Genomic DNA, 24,316 nt, shown 5'->3' with positions numbered 1-24,316 from the left:
GAAAAAGTTACTACATGACAGTGTTTTGATACCAACTCCAACGTATGGAAGTGAAGCTTGGACCTTGTTGGAGGGACAGAAGTCAAGAGTGAGAGCAGTGGAAATGAATTATTTGAGAGGAGTGTGTGGAGTCACATTGAGAGACAGACTGACAAATGAGGAAGTGAAGGAGCATTGTGGTGTGGATGTGGATGTGATAGGAAGCGTTAGGGGAAACACTGAGGTGGTTTGCCCATGTGGAGAGGATGGAGAGTGAGAGACATGAGGAGAGCAGAGGAGGGTGTGAGAGGGAGGGGGAGGCCAAGGATGAGATTGAGGGATGGAGTGAAGAGGTATATGAGAGTGGGAGTGTGAGCTGGGAGCAGGGCATTGAAATGGCGGGGATGGGGCGACATGGACACAATTTGTTTGTGGCTACCCCTTTCGGGATTAAGGCATCTTGCAATATGTACAGTAGGTTGGGGTTTATTGTTCACGTAATGCCACTCAGGGATGAGTGAGACTGGTCACTCTTATCTTAAATGTCAGAACCAACTTGCCTAGCCCCGGGTTCCTACGCTTCTCATGGGGCGACATAAGATTGGATGATGGATGGATGGATATTCATGTTAACGTTTGACAGCTTTCTTTGGCTGAAGGAAGCTTCTGTCACTATTTAAATAATAATGAGTTTCTGCCCACAGAAACAGAAACACAAAATGAAGAAAATGAAATAAATCTCATGGTTCAAGTGAAGCCAGTATCTCACTAGCTTGGATGACTGTAGAGTATTGCAGCACTTTGTCAGTATTGTGGCAACCCTGGAAACTAAACCAGGTGTGTGTGTGTGTGTGTGTGTGTGTGTGTGTGTGTGTGTGTGTGTGTGTGTGTGTGTGTGTGTGTGTGCACGCTTGCACACGTGCACATGTGTGCATTTGAAAATGGACAGTTCTTTTGAAAAATGGATATTTTCAGAAGTTGAGAATTCAGAATTTGGAAACTGCATTGCAAAAACTGAGAGCATGAAGGTGTAGACAAACCTGCACATTTTTATGATTATTCTGAAGCATTTGATGATGATAAAGCATGTGTGACCTTTGTATTTTATGGCTGACTATACTTTTTAGTATCATGTGCAGGCACATCATGTCTAACAGTTACAGGTATTTTATAAATACTCATCAGGCATTTTGGACTTTTTTGCACTAATGCACTCTCAGTTTTAATAAGATGACTCTCATTAGTGAGCCCAGTGAAAAATACAAAAAACAATGTGTGAACCACAATTTAGTACAGGCTAATGTGGTAGTGTTAGTTGTGGTTATACTCAACTCATTGTTACATTTTGTCTTGTCAACCACAGAGACGTCTGCTGGCTGTGTATCTTCACCATGACTCAAGTGTGCTGTCCAATGTGTTCTGCTCCCAGGCACTCTGTCAACCCTCAGTTGTTGACTACCTCTCTGCAAACTTCCTTGTGTGGGGTTGGGATCTCACACATGAAGCAAATAAAGCCCGGTATGATGCACAGGGTTAGGCGTGTATGGGAATCTCTTGATGACTGAGCTGCAGTTGATTAATTTAACTTTTCATCATTAATTTGGTCTATAATTGACACCTCTCTCTTTGAATGCTGAGTTGTAATAAGAGATTTACAATGGAAGTTGGTTCTGTTCACAAAGACCATCATCATCATCATCGTCATCGTTATCATCATCATCATCATCGTCATCGTTATCATCATCATCATCATCATCGTCATCGTTATCATCATCATCATCATCATCATCGTTATCATCATCATCATCATCGTCATCGTTATCATCATCATCATCATTGTCATTGTTATCATCATCATCATCATCATCATAATCCGGACCTCCTTTCCCATCCTAGGTCAGGTGGGATGAGACAAGTCACAAAGGTACTGTATGAAAAGGCTGTTGAATCGTACTATTATTTTATTCTGCCATTTTGTGGTAGGTGGGGGCACTCACCATCCACTCACTCGATGTAGTGCTGCTCTCGGGTGTCTGCCCTTTCCTCTCCTCCATCCTTCTTTCCCCCAATCCTCTTCTGTGTTTCTTTCCTTCATTGCTTCTGCCTATGGGTGACTTTACACTTCCTCCTCTGTCTTTCCTTCCTTCATTCTTTCCTCATCCTTCTGCCTATGGGTGACTACACTGAGTGACAAGCCAAATGGTTTCCTGTACACCAGGAAACCATTTACTGTGCTGGGTGGTAACCATCCATCCATCCATCCATCATCCAGTCCTACATTGCCCCATGAGGAGCGTAGGAGCCATATAACCAAATTTTGGCGCCTGGTGGTTTAGTGGGTAATTACAGAGCTCCAGTTGGATTGAGCTGGTGAAGGTTTATATCCAAGGGATGGTTGGGGTTTATTGCTCACATAATGCCACTCAGGGATGAGTGAGGCTGGTCACTCTCATCTTAAATGTCAGGACCAACTTGCCTAGGCCCGGGCTTCTACGCTTCTCATGGGGCAATGTAGGACTGGATGATGAATGAATGCAAAATGAATATTCTGCAATTGAGTTACATGAAATAAGCTGGAAAAGGATAAAAATATTAAGCTAAAGTAGATGGGCTGTAAGTTGATGAAATGAAAAGGGAAGAGATAGCTTAAACTAATATGGTTAAACAGGATGGCATTCACTCTCATCTTAAATGTCGGGACCAACTGCCTAGCCCCGGGCTCCTACGCTTCTCTTGGGGCAATGTAGGATTGGATGATGGATGGATGGATGGAAAAGTGGCAAATGCAGTGTTATCCCAGACTAGAAGAATGTTCCGACTTTGTTTTATACTTCTTTTGATATCTACCCATCCATTGTTGTAACTCAGTTTTCATTGTTCATTTGGGATGGGAAGATCCAGAGCAAGGTTCTTCATTCTCTCTGGGGACAGGAATCTGAGAAGACTGTAAGTCAAGAAGATAAATTTCCTCCTCTCTCCTTTCATTCTCTTGTTGTAGGAGACATGAAGCTGCCTGCAATACAGGTACAGTGTACTTGGTGGAACTGTAATGATCTTATGCCCATACTTCTGGCATAATTATTAAAACTGAGTAATCAAAAGTCTAAAAAATCCCCAGATTTTGTCGGTAATTTCTGGAATACCTGTAGTTGTTAAGTGTAATCATTCTGTATCTCGTATTTATAGAACATACTATTGATACAGAAAAGCCAGATATATTATCACCATTAATTTCTCAGAAGTTATCATGAAAAAATTGGGACTTGTCCACACCCCTTTGCTATCAGTACTGTACTAATAATCATGGCCATAAGAGTTAGGGTTTTTAGGCACACTCTTCAGTCTCTAGTCACCATTTATAGTAAACAGAAAATACTGGTTGTGTTCTTTGTTGTCCCGATTTCCGGGGATGATTAACCCCTAAAGTACTAATGGGATCGATTGATCCTTTTCCAGAATTTGGCTTGATACTGAATAGAATTGATAGAGGAGCCATGTAAAAAACTGCAAACACTGGGCTTCGGCCCAACTGTGACGTATATCGATGCAAATCAACGAGAACTAAGTCCTGAGTAGGGAGGGGGGAGGATCCGGGCCCCTACCCATGGAGGGGAGGGATGATTCCCCCACTGCCTTCGTGCCACCTACCTCTACCCCAAACCTTTTGTTCCCTCTCCCCCTCCCTCACTTGTGACTGGACTCACAGCTCCTCCTACCAACTCTATAAAGCTGATTTTTCCATGCCACTCTCCTCCCACCATCCTCTCTCATTGTCCCCCCTCCACCCCTTCATACTCCCTCCACCTCCAGCTACTTTCTTGCTGTGGCTACATGGTAAATATTTGACATATGAGAGTGATATATACATTTTTTGGTGTGTAAAATCAAGATCTTTCATTCTATAATACCAAAATCAGTGTTGGTGCATTTTTTTTTTCTCTCCCTACATGCAAGGGCTGCCAGTGTCAATTTTTGACGAGCTTTGACAGGCTATACCTTAGTAACCAGTTGGTCTAGAATGCTCTGGTTGGTGGCATAAGGTGTGTAAATTCAAGCTCGAAACCTTGGGCATAAAACTTTTAACTTCTGTAAGAGTTGAAAAATCGGCTTCATATGCAGGTTTTGAGGGAATTTCGGTCGATCGAATTGTGTATCCTAGGGGTTAATGTCCAGTTTTGTAAAAAAAAGTGTGAGTGTACTAACATGGTATACAGTAAGTAAAATGTGAATAGGATGATAGATGCCGTCATAAAACCCTGTTGTATTATTGAGAATGTCAGTAAATCAAGTATTCATTACATATAGGAATTACTGTACTGCTGAAACTAAGAATCATTCCAGTTTCTATCTATCTATCTATCTATTGCCAGACGCCTCAATCCTGTTTGGGGTGGCCACGGACAAATCGCCTCCACGTCGCCCCATCCCCCGCCATTTCACTGCCCTGCTCCCAACTCACACCCCCCTCATATACCTCTCCACCCCATCCCTCCATCTCATCCTCGGCCTCCCCCTCCCTCTTCCCCCCCTCCACCTCACTCACGTACACTCTCTTCGTCAGTCTTTCACCCTCCATCCTCTCCACATGGCCAAACCACCTCGGTGTGTTCCTCATAACGCTTCCTATCACATCCACATCCACGCCACAATGCTCCTTCACTTCCTCATTCGTCAGCCTGTCTCTCCATGTGACTCCACAGGCTCCTCTTAAATAACTCATTTCCACTGCTCCCACTCTTGACTTGTGTCCTTCCAACAACGTCCAAGCTTCACTTCCATACGTTAGAGTTGGTATCACAATACTGTCATGTAGTAACTTTTTCACTTCCATGCTCACTTCCCTGTTTCTTATCACTGCTTTCAAAGAACCAGCAACCTTTCTTCCCTGCTGTACCCTTTCAAGCACTTCACCCTCCAAACCTCCATCCTTACTCATCACACTACCCAAGTACTTAAACGTACTCACATTTTCCAATTCCTCACCATCCAACCTCGCTGTACATTCACTGACTTCACCTCTCTCAAAGACCATCACTTTACTCTTCCCTACATTCACCTTTAGATTCCGTTTCTTACACACTCTCCCAAACTCATCCACCAAGCCTTGCAGCTCCCCTTCGTCTTCACTCAACAACACAGTATCATCTGCAAACAACAGTACAGTACAGTACAGGGAATTTCTTATACTGTTTAATATGGCAGACTTATATTGGGTAAGTAGGTTGCCTATATAGTACAGGGTCATTCATGAGGTTAAGTGGTATAAGTTAAAACTAGGGAAGTATTAGTATAATATTATACATTTTCAGGTTTCTCAACTTGGTAACAACTCATTTTGGGTCAATAGCGGCATCATCAGTGCGCAGCTTTAGTACAGATAAATTGCCAGCGCTTCTGATCATCACCCGCACACGTGGAGTCATCGAAGTCCTCTCAGTCATACACGGTCAGTCTTGTGTCACACTGTTGGCCATATTATTGAAATTGAATGAGGCCCTGTACAGAAATAAAGGTGAGCGAAGTGAGTGCAAGAATGATCATGACATAAGTTTATTGAGTGTTGCAGGGAAGGTATATGGAAGACGTATTATAGAGAAAGTAAGAGAGATACCAGAAGTCCTAGTGAGTGATGAACAGGGTGGCTTTAGGAGTGGTAGAGGATGTGTGCATCATATATTTGCAGTGAGACAGATAGTGTAGAAGGCTTGTGAGAAGGACTATAAGGTGTTTATGGCATTTATGGATCTGGAAAATGCATACGACAAAGTAGACAGAGAAGGACTGTGGAAAGTTTTGCGCATATATGGTGTAGATGGTAAAGCTACTAGGTGCCGTCAGGAGTTTGTATGATAGTAGAGAGGCATGTGTAAGGGTAAATACGCGTCTAAGTGAGTGGTCCACGATCAGTGTGGGCGTGTGAAGAGGTTGTGTGATGTCCCCATGGTTGTTCAATGTATATATGGATGGTGTGATGAGAAAAGTAAAAACACGAGTAATGGGGAGAGGGATGGCATTGGTAATGAATTCTGATGGTTTGAATATCTCAGATTTGTGAGGGATGGCATTGGTAATGAATTTTGATGGGTGGAATATCTAAAATTTGTTGTATGCTGATGATGCAGTGTTACTTGCAAATACCAGACAAGAGCTTGGTAGATTAGTGCAGAGTTTTGCTGATGTCTGTGAGCGTCGTGCCTTGAGAGTAAATGTAGAAAAGAGTAAAGTGATGGTAGTCGAGAAAGAAGGTGACTCCCAGTGCGATGTTTCAGTGAATAGAGAGAGAGACTGGGATTGATGAAAGTTCAAATACCTGGGTACAGTGATAGAAAAAAAGAGGAAAATGTGCAAAAGAAATGGAAAGTAGAATGACACAAGGAAGGAAAGTGGCTGGTGCAGTGAAGGCCTTGGTAAGAAACAGAGGTTTGAGTGTTGCAGCTACACAAGGCATACATGAAGGAGTGTTAGTGCCAACTTTAACATATAGATATGAGACTATGGTGTGGCATGAAAATGAAAAGTCAAGTGTGAGAGCAGTGGAGATGGGGATGCAGAAGAATGTATGTAGAGTACTGAGAGTGGATAGGATACAAAATAATGTGATTCGTGAAAGCTGCAGAATGAGGAAGTCTGTGGACACCAGAATCGAAGAGAGTGTGCTGAGATGTTGTGGTCATATGGAGAGAATAGATAACAATAGAGTGGTGAAAAAGGTATATCTGATCGAATTTGAAGGAGGGAGGAGGCGAGGTAGGCCAAGGAGAAGGTGGAGGGATATGGCGGATGAGTGTGTGAGGAAGAGAGGTATGGAAGTCGGTGAAGCCTGGGGACTGATGAGATCAAGCTGGCTGGATGAATGTTGTGAGAAGTGCATGATCAGGGATTTGGTACCCTTTTTAACATGACTGTGTTCGGATTGACTCTGTCAGATACGTTTATGTGAAACTACAGAATGTGGTGAAAGTTTGTGGCATATCTGATAGAGCCAGGATTCCAGGGGCTTGATTGATGAGTGAATGAAAGCGTGGGCCATTGGATTTGGCAAAATTCAGCTGTCTGGACATTACTACTCCTCATCCTGCCCTAGGTTGGGAAAGGAGGTCTAGATGATATTTATGCAACACATAGTGTTGGGTGTGCTCAGCCTGTATCTCACATTACAGTGTAGTCAGCAATAATAACACCGGTAATAATAATACCTGTACTTCCTTCCCGTTTGGGATACATGGCGTCTGGCAATGAATGAATGAATGAACTTCCTTCCTCTTCTGACTTTCTTTACTTCATTCTTTCCATGTCCTTCTGCCCACAGGTGTCTTTACATTCCCTCTTTTGTCTTTCTTTCCTTCATTCTTTCCTGTTCGTTCTGCCTGTGGGTGAGTCTATACTGAGTGCTAAACCGAATGGTTTCCTGTACACCAGGAAACCGTTTACTATGCTGGGTGGTAACCATGTTTAATCAAATTATGGGGCCTGGTGGTTTAGTTGGTAATTGTGGCGCTCCAATCGGATTGAGCCACAGAATGTTTATATCCAAGGGGTGGTTGGGATTATTGCCACTCAGGGATCAGTGAGGCTGGTCACTCTCATCTTAAATGTCAGGACGAAATTGCGTAGCCTCAGGCTCGAATGCTCCTTATGGGGCAACGTAGAATTGGATGATAGATGGATAAAAATAATAATAATCATCTGTCTGGACATTGCTACTCCCCACCCTGCCCTAGGGTGGGAAAGGAGGTTCGGTTGATGATGATGATGATCTGTTGTTTCTCAAAAGCTCCAGTTCATTCTGAGGAATTCACCTGTGCTTGACACTCATTTATATGTACAGTTACAGGAAATTTGACATCACTCAGCAGTACATACTTCATCAGGGGAAAGAGAGAGAGAGAGAGAGAGAGAGGATTGATGGACAGCTGTGGGCTAATCAAGGCGTAAGGAATCGTTTTCATTTTTTAACACCAGACCTGCTTGTGCCAACTTAAGTTTTAACAATTCAGCAAGATACTTTAGTTTGCCAACTTAAGAACTTGAAAATAGCAAGACAGTTTCAGTTCAGTTGTTGCCTTTACTGGTAACCTGTGCAACTCAATTAGAAATAGGTGGTTTCGGTTCTGGGGGGGGCAAGGGAGGGCCAAAGATAAGTCTTGCTGCTGTATTCAACACAGACTGAACCTTCTTTAATACTGTAGATTATACAGGCGGCCAGCCTATAGCAGATTACAATAATTGCGACCGAGAAAGGCCATAGCATGGACCAGTGTGAAGAGGCAACATTAAACATGTTCTGTCAGCATCACATGCATCAGTGCTTTTTGTAAAGAAACATGAGCATTCCCATACTGCACACTCAGTTTTAACTCCTTCAGTCCAGTCATGTTTTGCATTTATTGCTGCTTTTAGATTACTTTATTCAGATTAGGGGAGATGTCCCAAACTGTAGGGGTTAGAGATATCCTTCATTAGGGGTTAAGTGCCATGGTATAATGATGATTAGACTTTGGTGCAGCTTTCAGTGATGTTGAAGCTGTTTAAAATAGCAGTTAGCAGCAGAGGTTACCTTATTATTCTTCAGGTTTCTGTTGCCCAGTACCCCTCCATTGAGTGAGAAGTGCATTGTTTCACACTTATGTACAGAATAGGGATGCTCTCATAATTTACTCTCTCTCTCTATCTATAGCCCGACGTCCTAATCCTGCAAGGGGTGGCTGCAGACAAAATGCCGCCAAGTCACTCTGTCACCCACCATTTGACTTCCCTCCCCCTAACTCACTCCCCCTTCCCTTATATACCTATCAGCTCCATCCCTCCACCTCATACACAAGTTATTAACCTCATGTGTAGTGTAGTGAGAGAATATGATTGTTGTGTTATTGGGGGGGTTACAATGGTGTAGTAAGCTCTGTAACTATGATTTTAATCCTTATGATTTTTTTTTAGGCAACAGCGTGCTGGATGAAGTGCTGACTTCGTTGGTGCATGCCACAGAAATGTTTGAGGAGCAGCGTGCGACGGAGGTTGCTGAGGAGGAAGCACGTCAGGCAAGAGAAGCTGTCAAGGCGGAACAGGATGCTGCCTACCTTGAAAGTCTCAAGGCAGACAGAGCCAAGGTCAGGCAAGGCAGACAGAAACCATTATATGACTCAGAGAGAATAAGTTTGTTGGACAAAGCATATGCTTTCAAGGAAAGGGTAGAAAGAGATAAAGGTTGAAGGGGAATGTATGGTTGGTGATTGTCAAAGAGGGAAGGAGGGAGGGAATGAATCATCATCATCATCATATCCTTATTTCCCACCTAAGAGATCAGGTGTAGTAGGATCCAGAATCAAAGAAAAAGCATGAAAGTAGTTAGCAAAAAGCATACCGAGTTAAATGGTCTTTCCTTCAGCGTTCTCTCTATTGAACCATCTCTCACCTTTTCCACACCAAAACTGAACTAACTGAGGCCACCGAGAGCAGCACCTGTTTTATATCATCGTGCTTTCTCTTTACACATTTTAGTAATCATTCATTCCTCTTTGACTTTCATCGTTCACCAACATATCATCGTCTCTTAACTCTGTGTGCTTATATGTGACCTTATACCATACATTTAACACAGTCACATAACCCTGCCTAGTTTACAGGGCCCTGGACATCTGCAGGACCCAGATTCAGAGCCATGTTGGCCATTTTTGGAGATGGTTTTGAGGTTTGGGGAATTTCTGACCCATGGCATTTTTTCCTCTTTAGTGGAAGTACAGTATTTTTTATTATCAGTTTCTTTGGATAAGTTATGTGGTTAACCAACCACCCAAGCATAATACTGTAAATAATTTCCCGATATTAAGGAAACTAGTTAGTTTCCAAATCAGTGCAGAATTACACATTGGTAGATGAACATGAAGTGAGTGGATGGTGAGTGCCCTCACCTGCCACAGTTTATTGGGCTTTACTTGACTTTTTACCGTACATTACAGAGTTGCAGGATGGCAATAGATGGTGGCGACCAACATCCTCTCACATGATGTAATGCTGCCTACTTTTCTCTTCATTTTTATTATTCTGTCTCTTTGTCTGCTCTCCTCTCTTCCTACTTCACCCTTTCTGTCCTGTCACATTTTATTACTCTTCATTCTACTGTGCAGCAAGTGGCACTACATTGAGTGACAACCCAAATTGTTTCCTGTAACCCAGGAAACCATTACAACATAGGGTGGTAACTATTTTAACCAAATAATGGGGTGGTGTAAAGCCTACTATGGTGCCCCTGTTAATTGGGTGGAGAGGTTTAAATGTGGCATCCATCCAGGAACCAAATCTCCACACTTTTCCTCATGCTTTGCTTGATAAGAGAAGAAATGCGTGATCAGGGATTTGGCACCCTAACGTGACAGTGTTCGGATTGACTATCGGTTGTGTTTATGTGAAGCTACAGTATATGGTGGAAATTTATGGCGTGTCAGATAGAGCCAGGATTCCAGGGGCTTGAATGATTTATGAATGGAAGCGTGCCCCTGGGTAGAGGACTTTTGGACTGGAGCATGTAGCATTTTATGACTGGATGCCCTTCTTGATGTCTACCAATGACCCTTGGGTGGATTCAATATTATGGTGGTCCTTAATTTTCAGCTTGAAAAATTTACTTCAGCTGCTGTGGACTTCATTCCTATTGATTAAAAAAATGGTGGATGCAAACCTTCATGCTTGTCACATAATTTTAACTGGTGCCACATCACATTCAAAGTTATATTATTATGGCGTAATGTTAATGTGCCATTGGGTTACCTAGGTCCCCCACTTTTTAGAGTATTAGCCTCTTATTGTGGGTGGTATCATGGGAACCCAACTCCCACTTACTGTTGCCTAGGTTTATGGCTTATAATTGCTGCCAGCTGTAGCCTTCGCATCTTGTTACACTTGCCTGTGTTGCTCAACGACCTGGAGAAGAAATTGCCATTAACCTTCATTCTTGGTCAACACTGGATTAAACTCTTGAATCAGTGCTACCCCTCTTTCAGCAAAGTCATTTGTTACCTATAACCCCTGGTCGACGTGCTCATCTTCCTTGTAATACTCACGACTTTCCCATGTAGATGGATTGAATTCTAGGAATGAAGGAGGAAGGCCATACAGTGTGAAGATCTTCTTGGTGTTACTGGTCACAAAACTTGAAATTTTCTGATTCAGTGCTGTCATCTCAAGTTCATCTGTTGATCTTTTTACTTGATCTTTGCTTCCTCCTTCTTTAAGAGCCATCACCATTTTTTGCTTCTCTGTAGGGTCAACAGTTGGATCAAAAAAGGCCAATCCAACCAAGTGCTCTGACATATACCACAAATGACAACCAAATGCCTTCAGGCAGACTTGTGAGATATCCTGGATAAAGTGACAATTCCTGGAGAAGTATCAGATTGTTTGCTGGAGCTAGAGCTGCTTTTGTTGCCATGAACCATCATTATCATCATCATCATCCAGACCTCCTTTTCCACCCTAGGACAGGGTTAGGAGTAGCAGTGTCCAGACAGCCCAAGTTTGTCCAGTCCAATGGGCCACACTTCCATTCACTCATCATTCAAGCCCCTAGAATCCTGGCTCTATCTGGTACTTATTTCAAAAAACAAAAAAGATTATCACCACAAGAATTTTGCTTATTAGGCTGAAACTTTGGGTAAGATGCGGCACCAGTAAATATAATCCAATTCGGCTAAAATTTGGTGTCTCAAGAGTTTGCACATGTACTCACAGTATACACTTCCAGCAAACAAAATATTCCAGAATTAATTTTCCCCCCTTAGTAATAAGGACCTCTCTCTCTCTCTCTCTCTACCTAGTGACATTGATGGGTTAGGTTATAGCCGTTATGACTAATGCAACTTGTTTTGCTAGCTTTAAGTTGCTTTCACAGTAGGTCACCTATGTTTTTATGATGATGATGATGATGATGATGATTATTATTTTTTTTTTTAGGCAGCAGCCAAGAAGCAGGCAGAGATGGAGGAGCTACAAGAGCGAGAGAGAGCAGAGTCACTTAAGCAGCAAGAGGATGCCTTCAAGGAGGTGCATGGGTTTATGCTATGTTTAACAGTGCATTACTCTAGTTGCATTCATATTACACAACTGATAAAATTTTTTGTAACATACCATAGCATTATTATGTGTGTGCCCAGTATGCTGGATCCTCTGAGTGGGTTTGAAGGTTGAAGGTTGTGTGGTAGGCCAAGAAGAATATGGATAGTGATGGTAAATGATTGTGTGAGAAAGCAAGGTATGGAAGGTGAAGAGACTGGGGAACTGTTAGTGGATCAAGGTGACTGGAAGAATTTTGTTTAGAGAGAAGTGTGATAGATTTGACACTCCTGCTGTTTTCATAGTGAAGTGATGGTCATCAGATTGAATAACTGATATGAAGTATGTAAGTGTGGATTTGTATGCCTTGTGATGGAGTCTAGGATTCTGGGGACTTGAATGGCAAGTGAATGAGTGTGTGGCCCTTAAATTGCGGAGACTTTGGTTAGTTTCTCCATTTGTCTTGTTTTGTCTTGCTTTTTGAACCCTACCTCATCCCATCTTTAGGTTGGGGGAAAAAAAAAAGGGGGGGTGGGGTGGGGGGGGTGGATGATGAATGTTCAGCATATTGGGTATGCAGTAGTGTTCTTATGAATTTCATATGCAGTAGGTACCCCCAAATCTTTAACCCTTTGAGATTCCGACGATGTGATTTCGTGTCAATATAAATCCAACCGTTGAGATTCTGATAACTCGAATTTGAGTCTTACAAAACAATATATATTTTTTTTGCATGTTTTCCATCTCCTATCTGGGTTTGTTCCACATACACTATCCTGTTTATCCTTTTCCAACTCTCTGTTTTTACGGTGACAAGTACATCAGATAGATATGCATAATAAATAGGTTTTTACCATGAATGATATCGGTATTACCTGCATGGATATTTGCCTGCGTAACAGCGAGAGCTTTTGCTTTTCTCTGTGAAAACTAACATAAATTGACATAACCTATATATCAATAGAAAGGGAATTTATTGTAGATTGATATGGTGCTATCAAATTTCTTGTAACTCTGATACTTTTTTTTTTTTTTTTTTTTTTTTTTTAACAGAAGGGTGTGCGATTTTTCCTTTTTGGCTAACTTCTACTCGTCCTGTTGGCCCTTTAGCTATTGTATTTACCTTTTCCAACCATACTGTGATAAAGAGCAACTATTCAGCTTTAAAATGGTACTACATTCATTAATCTGGCATAAAATGTTAGTGTACAGTGGCCGATTAAGTACAAATATCGCAGCGGGACAGTGTGCACTGTGTGCGGCTGGGTGAATCTGGCACAATTGGCAGAGGGCTGAAAATCTCAAAGGGTTAAATGCAAATTTGCAGATGTGAGTACAACAACAGTAAATCAATACTGTATTGACCTGACTGGGGGGCAAGCCTGGTTCAGTAAACCCAAAAGTTTGTTAAAACTAAAGGTCGTCACTGCTCCTCCCAATTGGGAATCCAAACATTGTGACAGTAATTGACTACAGTATCATAGTTTAGTATTGTAAATAAAAACTATACCAGTTTTACACAAGCTTTCCCAGAATTTTGTCCTTTTGCGGCTTTTGGTTCTATTCATATCCATGTACAAATCTCGCACTCATTTTTAACACAGTGCAGCCTTGTTATGTAATAAATCTCTATAGCGATAATTCAGAAGTTCTACCATATCTTGGTACAACATCAAAAATTAATAGCAGTTTCACCACAGTGATATTTTCAATGGCCACCTCCAAAAATCTTGTGTGGATGTGGTGATGCATGGAAGCCAAAATGGCTGCCCATTGTTTATATTGGCTGTGATCATTGCCATTCATTCTGTTTTGTGCATGAAAGGCCACTGAAACACCATTGTTATTGCTAAATAATAGTGCAAGTGCATAACAAATAGTGTAGTGTGCAATATTAAGTGAAGTGAAACTTTTTGGTTGAAAGAGTAAAATATGTGACTTGGAAATCATGTCAGCCGAATGTTACCATCATCCATTAACAGGTCCGTGCTTAGTTGACTGAGCCAAGATAGCCACCCAGTGTTTACATGGACTGTGTTTGTTGCCTTTCATACTATTTTGTGCCTGAAAGGCCACTGAAACACCATTACAATTGCCAAATAACAGTGCAAGTGCGTAACAAGTAATGCGGTATGTGATATTAAGTGAAGTGATACCGTATCTTTTTGGTAGGTGGGGGCGCTCACCATCCACTCACTCGACGTAGTGCTGCTCTTGGGTGTCTGCCCTTTCCTCTCCTCCCTCCATTCCTTCCTTTCTCTTCTGTCTTTCTTTCCTTCAATCTTTCCTCGTCCTTCTGCCTACGGGTGACTTTACACTCCCTCTTTTGTCTTTCTTTCCTTCATTCTTTCCTCTTCCTTCTTCCTATGGGTGACTCTACAGTACACTGAGTGACAAGCCAAATGGTTTCCTGTACACCAGGAAACCATTTACTACACTGGGTGGTAACCACATAACCAAATTATGGTGCCTGGTGGTTTAGTGGGTAATTACGGCACTCCAATCGGATTGAGCCAGCGAAGGTTCATATCCAAGGGGTGGTTGGGGTTATTGCTCATGTAATGCCACTCAGGGATGAGTGAGGTTCGTCACTTTCATCTTAAATGTCAGGACCAACTTGCCTAGCCCCGGGCTTCTACGCTCCTCATGGGGCAATGTAGCATTGGCTGATGGATGATGGATACCATATCTTTTTGGAATAATTGTCCAGGCCCTCCAACTGTCCCCCAGCCTTGGGGGGGGGAAGGGGGATGTTTGGTGATGACATACTAGCATTAGAACAAACTTCAGATGGATGGCACAGTCCCCCCCCCCCCCAATGCTTTGTGGTCGAGGTCAACCTCCCCAACCCCATTGAACCCATGTTATATCGACCTTGTAATAATTAATTATGCAGTGTCATCACTTGATGGAACCGTCTCTCGTAATGAGGCAGCACTGTAAATAAAACATTCTTAGTGTCTGCATTTCCTCCTGTGGAAAATGTTTCTAAAATTATGTCCACAGATGGTGCCAGGGTGACACCAGCTGCCTCCTTGTGTTACTTGCGTTAGGTAGCTGGTCGCCAGCTTTTGTGTTAAATAACTTACGTAGCTAGTCGCCTGCTTTTGGTTTTACTCATATCCATCTACACATCTCGCTTTCACTTTGAATAAATAACGTAATATTTTAAGTGCCTGTAGCTCATGTCAAAAATAACAAAATGTACATGTGAGAGCCTGAAGACCCAGGTGCAAAAGGATTATCCTGCTGGAAAGTCTCTTGAGGGTGTGGAGGAGTTTTATCTGGGGAACATGTTATATGCAGGAGGTGAGGCTGGAGATGGCTTTGCGGGTAGGGTAAGAAGTGATTGGAAGAAGTTCAGGGAGCTGTTGCCTTGCCTAACATTGAGAGGGCTCCCCCTCTGTGCTTTCATATGAAAACCTTAGTATGTGGCATGTGTTCGGAGTGTAATGCTGTATGGTAGTGGGACCTGGGCAGTAAAGGAAGAGGATATTCGTAGGCTGAAATGTACAGAAATGAAACTGATTAGTTGGATGTGTACTGCATCCTTGACTCTTAAGGCCAAGTGGGGCTAGGATTGAGATTGAAGAATTGAGAGGAAGGATGGGCTGTGACTGTATAGGTTTTGTGATGAGGAGAGGTAGATTGAGATGGTCTGGGCATGCTGAAAGGATGGAGGATGACAGGTGTGGAAGATGGGAAATGTGAACATTGGGGGTTGGGTTGTGAGAGGGACACCAAAAAAGACCAGGGACAGAGTTATGGAGTGTGATCTTAGGGATGAGGAACTGAATAGGGAGGCTGCCAGAGATCGAGCAGCATCATTTAGAGACGCTTTTATGTGGCCAAGGCCAACACACGCAAGCATGTTGGAATCCTTATAAATGATATAAAACAAAGGATCAGAAAAAATTGATGTTGTCTAACCCATTCTGTCAGTAAACTTTCTCTTGTAGTAAAAATATTGTCATGTCAGTGCTCTGATAAAATTAAAGTAAATAAATAAATCTTTGACTAAAAGGGTTAAAATTATACTGGTTCTTGCTTCTGCTGTTATGAAATCTCCCACGCATTTGTATGTTCTCATCTTTTTTCCATTCCCCTACCTCTTAGTGCTAATAGTGTTTGGTTGTGATGCAGGCAGTACGAGCATCATTGGAGACGGACCTACCGGAGGAGCCAGAACCAGACTGCCCCGACCCAGTAGCTACTTTACGTTTCCGCATCCCTGGTGGACAAACATTTATACGCAACTTCCTGGCTAACACCACGCTTCAGGTGGGTGTTACTACTGGTGACTGGGAGTACAGGATGGCCTTTATCAGTATTTACAGTACTGAGCCAGATTAATTAGTTCAGTTAAACTTCCATTTCAAAGACCACATGGATAAGAGACCTTCTCTGAAAAAGGCAAAATTCAGATATATACATCTGTTTCTGTAAATTGGTGGAAACTGATGGGTCAGCTTTATAGGCAGCAGTGAAAATTCAGTCAGCAGTTGTTATTATCTGTGGACTTGTTCACAGAGAGAGAGACTTTGGAAGAGGTATAATTGACAAGTGTAAGGTTAGGTTAGGTGGAAGTGCAGGAAGTGTATCAATTACTGGAAATTCAAGCTGTAAGGAAAGCCCCAGGGCCTGATGGGATCTCTAATAGGATACTAAAGGAATGCAGAGAACAACGGATGGATAAGATTCATGGTTTAATAGTGTTCTCTGGAAGAAGTGAAAGTGCCTTGGGAATGGAAGAGGGCCAATGTGGTATCAGTTTATAAAGGAGGAAATAAGGAAGAGCCCCTGAATCATTATAGACCAGTGTCCCTGACCAGCGTGGTCGCAGACTTGTGCGAGAGAATCTTGAAAGACAGGTCGATAAAATATCTGGAGATGGATATTTTGGCAGAAAATCAGTTTGGGTTCAGAAATGGAAGTTGTGTGTCTCTAATTTGTCAAGCTTCTACTTAAGGGCAATTTATGTGCTACAATAGAGATAGTTGGGTGGCTTGTGTGTACTTACATCTGGAGAAAGCCTTTGATAAGGTACCCCACCAGAGACTAATTTGGAAATTGGAGCACATAGGAGGATTGAAGGGGAACCTCTTGGAGTGGGTGAGAGACTCCATGAAAGACGGACAGATGATGACAGTGTTAAAAGATGTTTGGGTGGAGAGAAATAACAAGTGGAGTCCTGCAGGGCTCGACGCTGGTCGATGATGTTTCTGATGTACGTAAATGATATGGTGGATGGAATGAACAATTATGCAAGTCTGTTAGCAGACACTGCAAAGATCATGAGAATAGAAGTTGAAGAGGATTGTGAAATGCTGCAGGAAGATCTGGACAGGATTTGCAAGTGGAGCCAGGTATGGGAAATGAAATTTAGTGCAAAATTTTGGAAATGGGTAAAAGTTTAAAGAGGCCATCACTGAATTACACGATGGGAAGGGTATCAATCACAAAAGCGAGAGAAGAGGACTTGGGACTGTTGGTCCAGGATAATCTGTTCCCCGAAAAACACATTAACAAGATTGTCAGAGAGACTTATAAGCTTATCACAAACATGAGAGTAGCATTTCAATACATGGATGAGGAGATGATGAAAAAGTTGATAATGGCTATGGTCTGCCCCAGGTTGGAAAATGCGACAGTAGTGTTGTCCCCACATAAAGAGAAAGTTATAAACAAGATCAAGAGGATACAAAGAGCAGCAACCACGATGGTCCCTAGCCTGGCAGATCTGCCACACAAGGAAAGACTAGAAAAGCTAGGTCTGCCTTCCTTAGAAGAAAGAAGAGAGAGGGATGTCGTGATTGCAGTGTTCAGGGCCATGATGGGAGTAGACAAAATTGACAGAGAAGATATGTGTGTATGGGAAGGGAGAGCAGTGAGAGGACATTTATAGAAATTGAAAAAGACAAGCTGTCTGAAGGATATAAACAAATACAGTTTTCCATATAGATGCATTGAACTGTGGAATAGCCTGGACAGAGAGATTGTCCAGGTCCAAAAAAATTAGTTTAAAGCAACGTTTGACTGGTTGAGACAGGGAGACGGGACCCCATGAGCGTTGCTCAGTTCCTGTATATCACAACTAGGTAAATACACATGCACAAAAATATATAACAATAATATAAATAAAAATAATCATCATCATCATCATCATCTGGACCTCCTTTCCCACCCTAGGGCAGGGTGAGGAGTAGCAATGTCCAGACAGCCCAAGTTTGCCCAGTCCAGTGGGCCACGCATCCATTCACTCATCATTCAAGCCCCTAGAATCTTGGCTCTATCTGATTCACCAAAAACATTCACCACATGCTGTAGCTTCACATAAATGTATCTGATACAGTCAATCCGGACGCTGTCACATTAAAAGGGATGCCAGATCCCTGATCATGCACTTCCTCTCACAACATTCATTCAGCCAGCTTGATCTCTTGTCAGCCCCCTAGCCTCACCAACTTCCATACCTACCTTCCTCACACACTCATCCACCTTCTTGCTTCACCTTCTCCTTGGCCTACCTCGCCTCCTCCCTCCTACAAATTCGCTTAGATAGCCTATAACTTTTTCACCACTCTGTTGTTATCTATTCAGGTCACATGACCATACCATCTCAGTATGCTCTCTTTGATCCTTTTTCGCCACTCTGTTGTTATCCATTCTTTTCACATGACCATACCATCTCAGTACACTCTCTTTGATTCTGGTGTCCACAGACTTCCTTATTCCGCATCTTTCACGAATCACATTATTTCGTATCCTATCCACTCTCTGTACTATACATACATTCCTCAGCAGTCGCATCTCCACTGATCTTACTCATGACTTTTCATTTTCATGCCACATCATAGTCTCACATCCACATGTTAAAGTCGGCACAAACACTCCTTCATGTAAGCCTCGTGCAGCTGCAACACTCAAGCCTCTGTTGCTTATCAAGACTTCTATTGCATCAGCAACTTTCCTTCCTTGTGTCACTGCTTGCCACTTCTTTTGCACATTTCCTCTCTTTTCTATCAGTGTGCCCAGGTATTTGAACTCTGTCACCAATTCCAGTCTCTCTCCATTCAGTGCAACATCGCACTGGGAGTCACCTTCTCTCTCAATTACCGTCATTATACCCTTTTCCAAATTTACACTCAAGGCACGATGCTCACAGACATCAACAAAACTCTACACTAGTCTACCAAGCTCTTGTCCGGTATTTGCAAGTAGCACTGCATCATCAGCATACAACAAATTTAAGATATTCCATTCATTACCAACACCATCCCTCTCTCCATTACTCGTATTTTTACTTCTCTCACCACCCCACCCATATATATTTCTTGAGCAACCATGAGGACATCACACAACCTTGTCGCACGTCCACACTGACAGTGAACCATTCACTTAGATGTCCATTTACCCATACACATGCCTCACTACCATCATAAAAACTCTTGACGACACCTAGTAGCTTACCATCTACACTGTACATGCGCAAAACTTTCCACAGTTTGTCTCTGTCTACTTTGTCATATGCTTTTTCCAGATCCATGAATGCCATAAACCACCCATCCATCCATCATCCAATCCTTTGTCACCCCATGGGGAGCATAGGAACCCGGGGCTAGGCAAGTTGGTCCCGACATTTAAGATGAGAGTGACCAGCCTCACTCATCCCTGAGTGGCATTACGTGAGTAGTAAACCCCAACCACCCTCTGGATATAAACCTACACAGACTCAATCTGATTGGAGCATCACAATTACCCACTAAACCACCAGGCGCCATAATTTGGTTGTATGGTTACCACCTAGTGTAGAGTCTCCCATAGGCCGAAGGAAGAGGAAAGAAAGAAAGAAAAGGGAGTGTGAAGTCACCCATAGGCAGAAGAGAGAGGGAAGAATGAAGGAAAGACAGAAGAGGAAGGAAAGAGCAGACACCCAAAGCAGCAGTACATTGAGTGAGTGGATGGTGAGCACCCCCACCTGCCTTATATGCCGGTAATTAATAATAACAATAATAATAATAATAATAGACTTACTGTATACAGCTATCCTGTAGGTCAACCCACCAGTTGTATTATAAAGATATAAAACTTTGCATTTTTAATAGTATATATAACCAAATTTTCGCACCTGGTGGTTTAGTGGGTATATAGTTACAGTGCTCCAATCGGATGGAGCCAGTGAAGGTTTATATCCAAGGGGTGGTTGGGGATTATTACTCACGTAATGCCACTCAGGGATGAGTGTGGCCGGTCACTCTCATCTTTAATGTCAGGACCAATTTGCCTAGCCCCAGGCTCCTACCGCTTAGCTTGGGGCAATGTAGGATTGGATGATGAATGAATGAAATGAATATAGTTATCCATCATCCAGTCTTATAAGTCCCCATGAGGACTGTAGATCCCTTAGGTTAGGCTGTTCAGTCCAGATATTTAAGGTGAGTGAACAGTTGCTCATCTTTAAGCAGCAGTATATGAGCAATAAATTCCATAGCATTCCTCCAATTATTTACTTTTTTTTTTTTTTTTTTCTAGGTGCACTTATTTGACATTTCTGATAATTGTTCATCACAAACAGTATTGGTGGTGGAATCCTGCAGTGTGTAGTTTTTTGAACATTTCTAACATCATCACCATTTATTATTAGGTTCTGCTCAATTTCCTGCACGTGAAGGGCTACCCAGCTGACGAGTACAAGTGTCTACAATCATGGCCCCGTAGAGACGTGAGTTCATTTCTTGTCGTTGGCCTGCCTTGTACTGTACTGCCATACCTCCAGCTACCTCACATTGCCCTACACCCACCTACCTCATACTGCTTTCTTCCACGTACAGAACCTCACACATCTTGGTTCCCATGTACCCCACACTTCCCTACACCCATCTGCCTCACACTACCCTACACCCACTTGCCTCACACTACCCTACACCCACTTGCCTCACACTACCCTACACCCACTTGCCTCACACTACCCTACACCCACCTGCCTCACACTACCCTACACTCACCTGTCTCACACTGACCTACCCCCATCTGCTTCACACTGCTCTACACCCAAGTACCTCACACAGATATACTCTCATGTTTGATTTACTGTACTGTACCTTCATAAGTTAACGTACCTGTTAAACTGTTTAATCCAGCTTCATTTCTTAGTCACCTGAAACCTGTCAGTATTTCATTGCAGATAATGTATAGTTGGAGTTAGATAACACTGTGCAGTAAACAAAGAAAATAAAGTAAAATAAAAACCAAGTGACAGTATAAGTATGGATCACTGTACATGATGGATGGAAGGAAGGACTGAGGTTGATGCACACAAGGCTTGATTTGATGTCAGAGAATTCAACTTGCATCACAAAGAGAACAAGTCTGTAGAGTCAACACTGAACCTTATGGCTCACTAACCTGACTATTATTGCATTCAGGACAGTTGGTGGTGGTGGTGTCCCAGGTTCATCAGAATATGAACCTGGTGTACTGCAGGCTGAAGTTTTTCTTCTCGTGCAGTCCACTGTCTCTTTTTCCGGGGGATAGGGAATGAGTTAAGGGACATGCCAGTGCCACTGATGAAGGCATCCCTCTTTAGCAACACTGGACAATGACTGTCATAGTAACTGAGGACACCAGAGTTATGGGTGACCTAAACCTAACTGAACAGTATTGTGTTAAAATTTGCTTTTCATCTATTGTCTTTCCTCCTGTGTTGACTGTTCTGCTTCTTTTATTTATTCACAGTCATGGCAGATGTGAAGAACCATATGGTATATTTATTTTATATACACTAAGATGAATCTACTTTGTAAGTAAGATGATTTCTTCCTGCTGGTGTTTAATAACAGTGATGCCTTTTTAATAATTTCTCCCTTTCCATACAGGTAAGCTCCCTTGATGCCTCCAAGACACTGATGGATTACAAGCTTTATCCACAGGAGACACTTAATATAGAAGAGCGATGAAGTAGCCTTAGTAGCCCTGTTCCACACCATCTTCACAGCCTTCTTGCAAAGCAGTCCAACCAGTTCATTCCTCACCTTCCTTTCCAATTTCCCAGTTGTTTTTATTACTTTATCCTAAACCTTTTGTCATGTGTCCATCATCCTCCATCATCTAAGTATCTTAGCTTTCCACTTTCCCCTTCACATCTCACATCTTTTCTTTGATCCACCACCCTGGTCTTGCTGATTCATCCTCAATTTTGCCAGGCCTTCAACTTCAGTTGCCAATTAATTGGGTCTCACATCTGTTAACTACCTTGTGTAGGGTACTCACTTGTACAGCTGTCCACCACTCATACTTCCATCACACTTTGTCGATGCACCAGCGCCTTTCGCACCTCTTTTAATCCACCATTAGGCTGTCACCACTCCCTGTTTCCATTTACCATTCTCTTTCCCTCACCAACCTTCCTCCAACCACCTCCTCCCCAATTCATCACTCCCTTCACCATACATTCTGCTTATCACATACTTTCCCTTACCCTCTCTGACCTTCCACTATTCCTTCCCCCTTGTCACCTACCACTCACTCCCACTGTTCATGCACCACTATGCTCCCTTTACTCATCCTCTACCCCAACCTGCCCATCACCCCCACTGACTGCCTATCACTAAGTTCCCCTCACTACCTGTCCATGTCCTCCTCCCAACCTCCCTCCACTGACTCCCACTGCCTGCCTCTCACTCCCCTCCCTTCACGCGCTAACACCCAGGCTCACAGTCTCCCCTACCAAGTATGCCCTGCTCCTGTGATTAAGTGCTTAGAGAGCAGAGTTACTCAGGCTTGAAGTAAAATTTAAGCAGCTACTCCCTGTTATATTTTCATTATAATTTTTTTAAGTTTTTGTTTTTTGATGTGTACAAGTAGAGAGGGAGAGTTACTGCTGTGATGTAGTAACTGTGTTGTGGTTACTCCCATTTTTAGACAGAGTCTGAGGAAAAAGCAGCTACACTCCAACTCCCCAAAGTGTTTACTTACTGGTATTTGGATGTGTGAATGTGATTTTTTTTTTAAATAATATTTTGACAAAGTAGCAGATAATACCAAACATTATATATATATATATATATATATATATATATATATATATATATAAAATTTATTCTGATGCTAATATAAAAGTGTTGTGAATCAGGGTGGAACTGTGACATTGAGAGGGAAACCATAGATCTCCATTATAGTAAGTTCATACATGAAAGCATTATTAATGAAACCATCAGTGTTTAATGTATGTTTTTAGTTAATAAATAATATATTGTTAAACATGAGTCATGTAGATTTACAATACTAAATAATAATTTTTCAAGATAATTCAAGAAAATTTATCAAATTTTATTTATGAATGGATCTCTATATTTTTCATTACAGGATTAAGGAAATGCATATTGTACTGTTCTGTTGTTTGCACAGATGTTTGTGCTGTAGGCGGCAAGACCACCAGTAGTGTGACAGTGAAGGTGATAATTTAGCGACAAATGTAATCTGACTCAAGATGCCGTATTGGTTTTGCACCTTCATTGTTGATCATGTATGCCATGCACGTGTTTTGTTTAAATGATGCAGAGAGAATACTGTACTTATGTAAGTTATTTGGAAAAAAATGTTAATTTCTTATGTTATAGAATATTATAACAACTTGGAGTATTATGCATCATTTGCATGAAAGAGGTCAAATTAGAGGCATGGGTATCCAAATATATAAACCTTGTACATTATGCTACTCTTTTTTACTAAACTGTTATGCTTGAAGACTGTGTTATGATTTTGAACACTGTTTTTCTGCTATAGATTACCTTAAAAATATAGGGTATTTGATGCTACAAATCAGAGTCATAATGGTACCATGTTCCTTTTATGGAGCCCTCCATATTGGAATCAGCTATGGTACAGATGACGTTTTCTGTGCTCTGAAATTGGCAAATTACCTAAAACAGGAAAGTACTGGACTCCCCAGCACTTATTTGGAAAATTTAATCTCATGTGTAATAACACTAGTAAAAGTGTGGGAGCCATGATTGAGGCTTTGTTTACACATGGCCAAGTGTGCTTAAAAGTGATATTTTTATTCATACTTCACTTTTATGAGTAAGACAGTATCTCCCAGGATAAGTGGTAGACTGTCATCTACTTCAATATCTTGATAACTCCAGTGTGATCAACCAACATTACAAGCTTTTTCTTACTGTGGCATTTGATGGTAGTATCCCATAGAGTAGAGAAATACTGTGCATGTGATGAGTTTGTAAGAAAGCTAAAGGAAGAAAAAAGGGAGTGGGGGGGAAAAGGAAAAGAAGAA

General features: G+C 42.0%; 1 protein-coding gene across 2 annotated transcripts in view; it reads left to right on the top strand.

The window, feature by feature from the left end:
- Positions 1-23,756, top strand: part of casp (Fas associated factor casp) — a 72,174-nt gene extending 48,418 nt beyond the window's left edge. For both annotated transcript variants that reach the window (XM_080282139.1, XM_080282140.1), the window contains exons 10-16: positions 1,343-1,497; positions 5,289-5,425; positions 8,917-9,086; positions 11,926-12,015; positions 16,168-16,305; positions 20,669-20,746; positions 21,900-23,756. In XM_080282139.1, coding sequence (XP_080138265.1) covers positions 1,343-1,497; positions 5,289-5,425; positions 8,917-9,086; positions 11,926-12,015; positions 16,168-16,305; positions 20,669-20,746; positions 21,900-21,980 — 849 coding nt within the window. In that variant the 3' untranslated portion in view covers positions 21,981-23,756. The remainder of the gene's footprint in view (positions 1-1,342; positions 1,498-5,288; positions 5,426-8,916; positions 9,087-11,925; positions 12,016-16,167; positions 16,306-20,668; positions 20,747-21,899) is intronic.
- The last annotated feature ends 560 nt before the right edge of the window (positions 23,757-24,316 follow it).

Source organism: Coenobita brevimanus, chromosome 92 (genome assembly GCF_032717465.1).
Source record: "Coenobita brevimanus isolate Jiangsu-jjx chromosome 92, ASM3271746v2, whole genome shotgun sequence".
NCBI classification, from domain to species: domain Eukaryota; kingdom Metazoa; phylum Arthropoda; class Malacostraca; order Decapoda; family Coenobitidae; genus Coenobita; species Coenobita brevimanus.
This window is presented reverse-complemented; position numbering and strand designations above follow the sequence as displayed.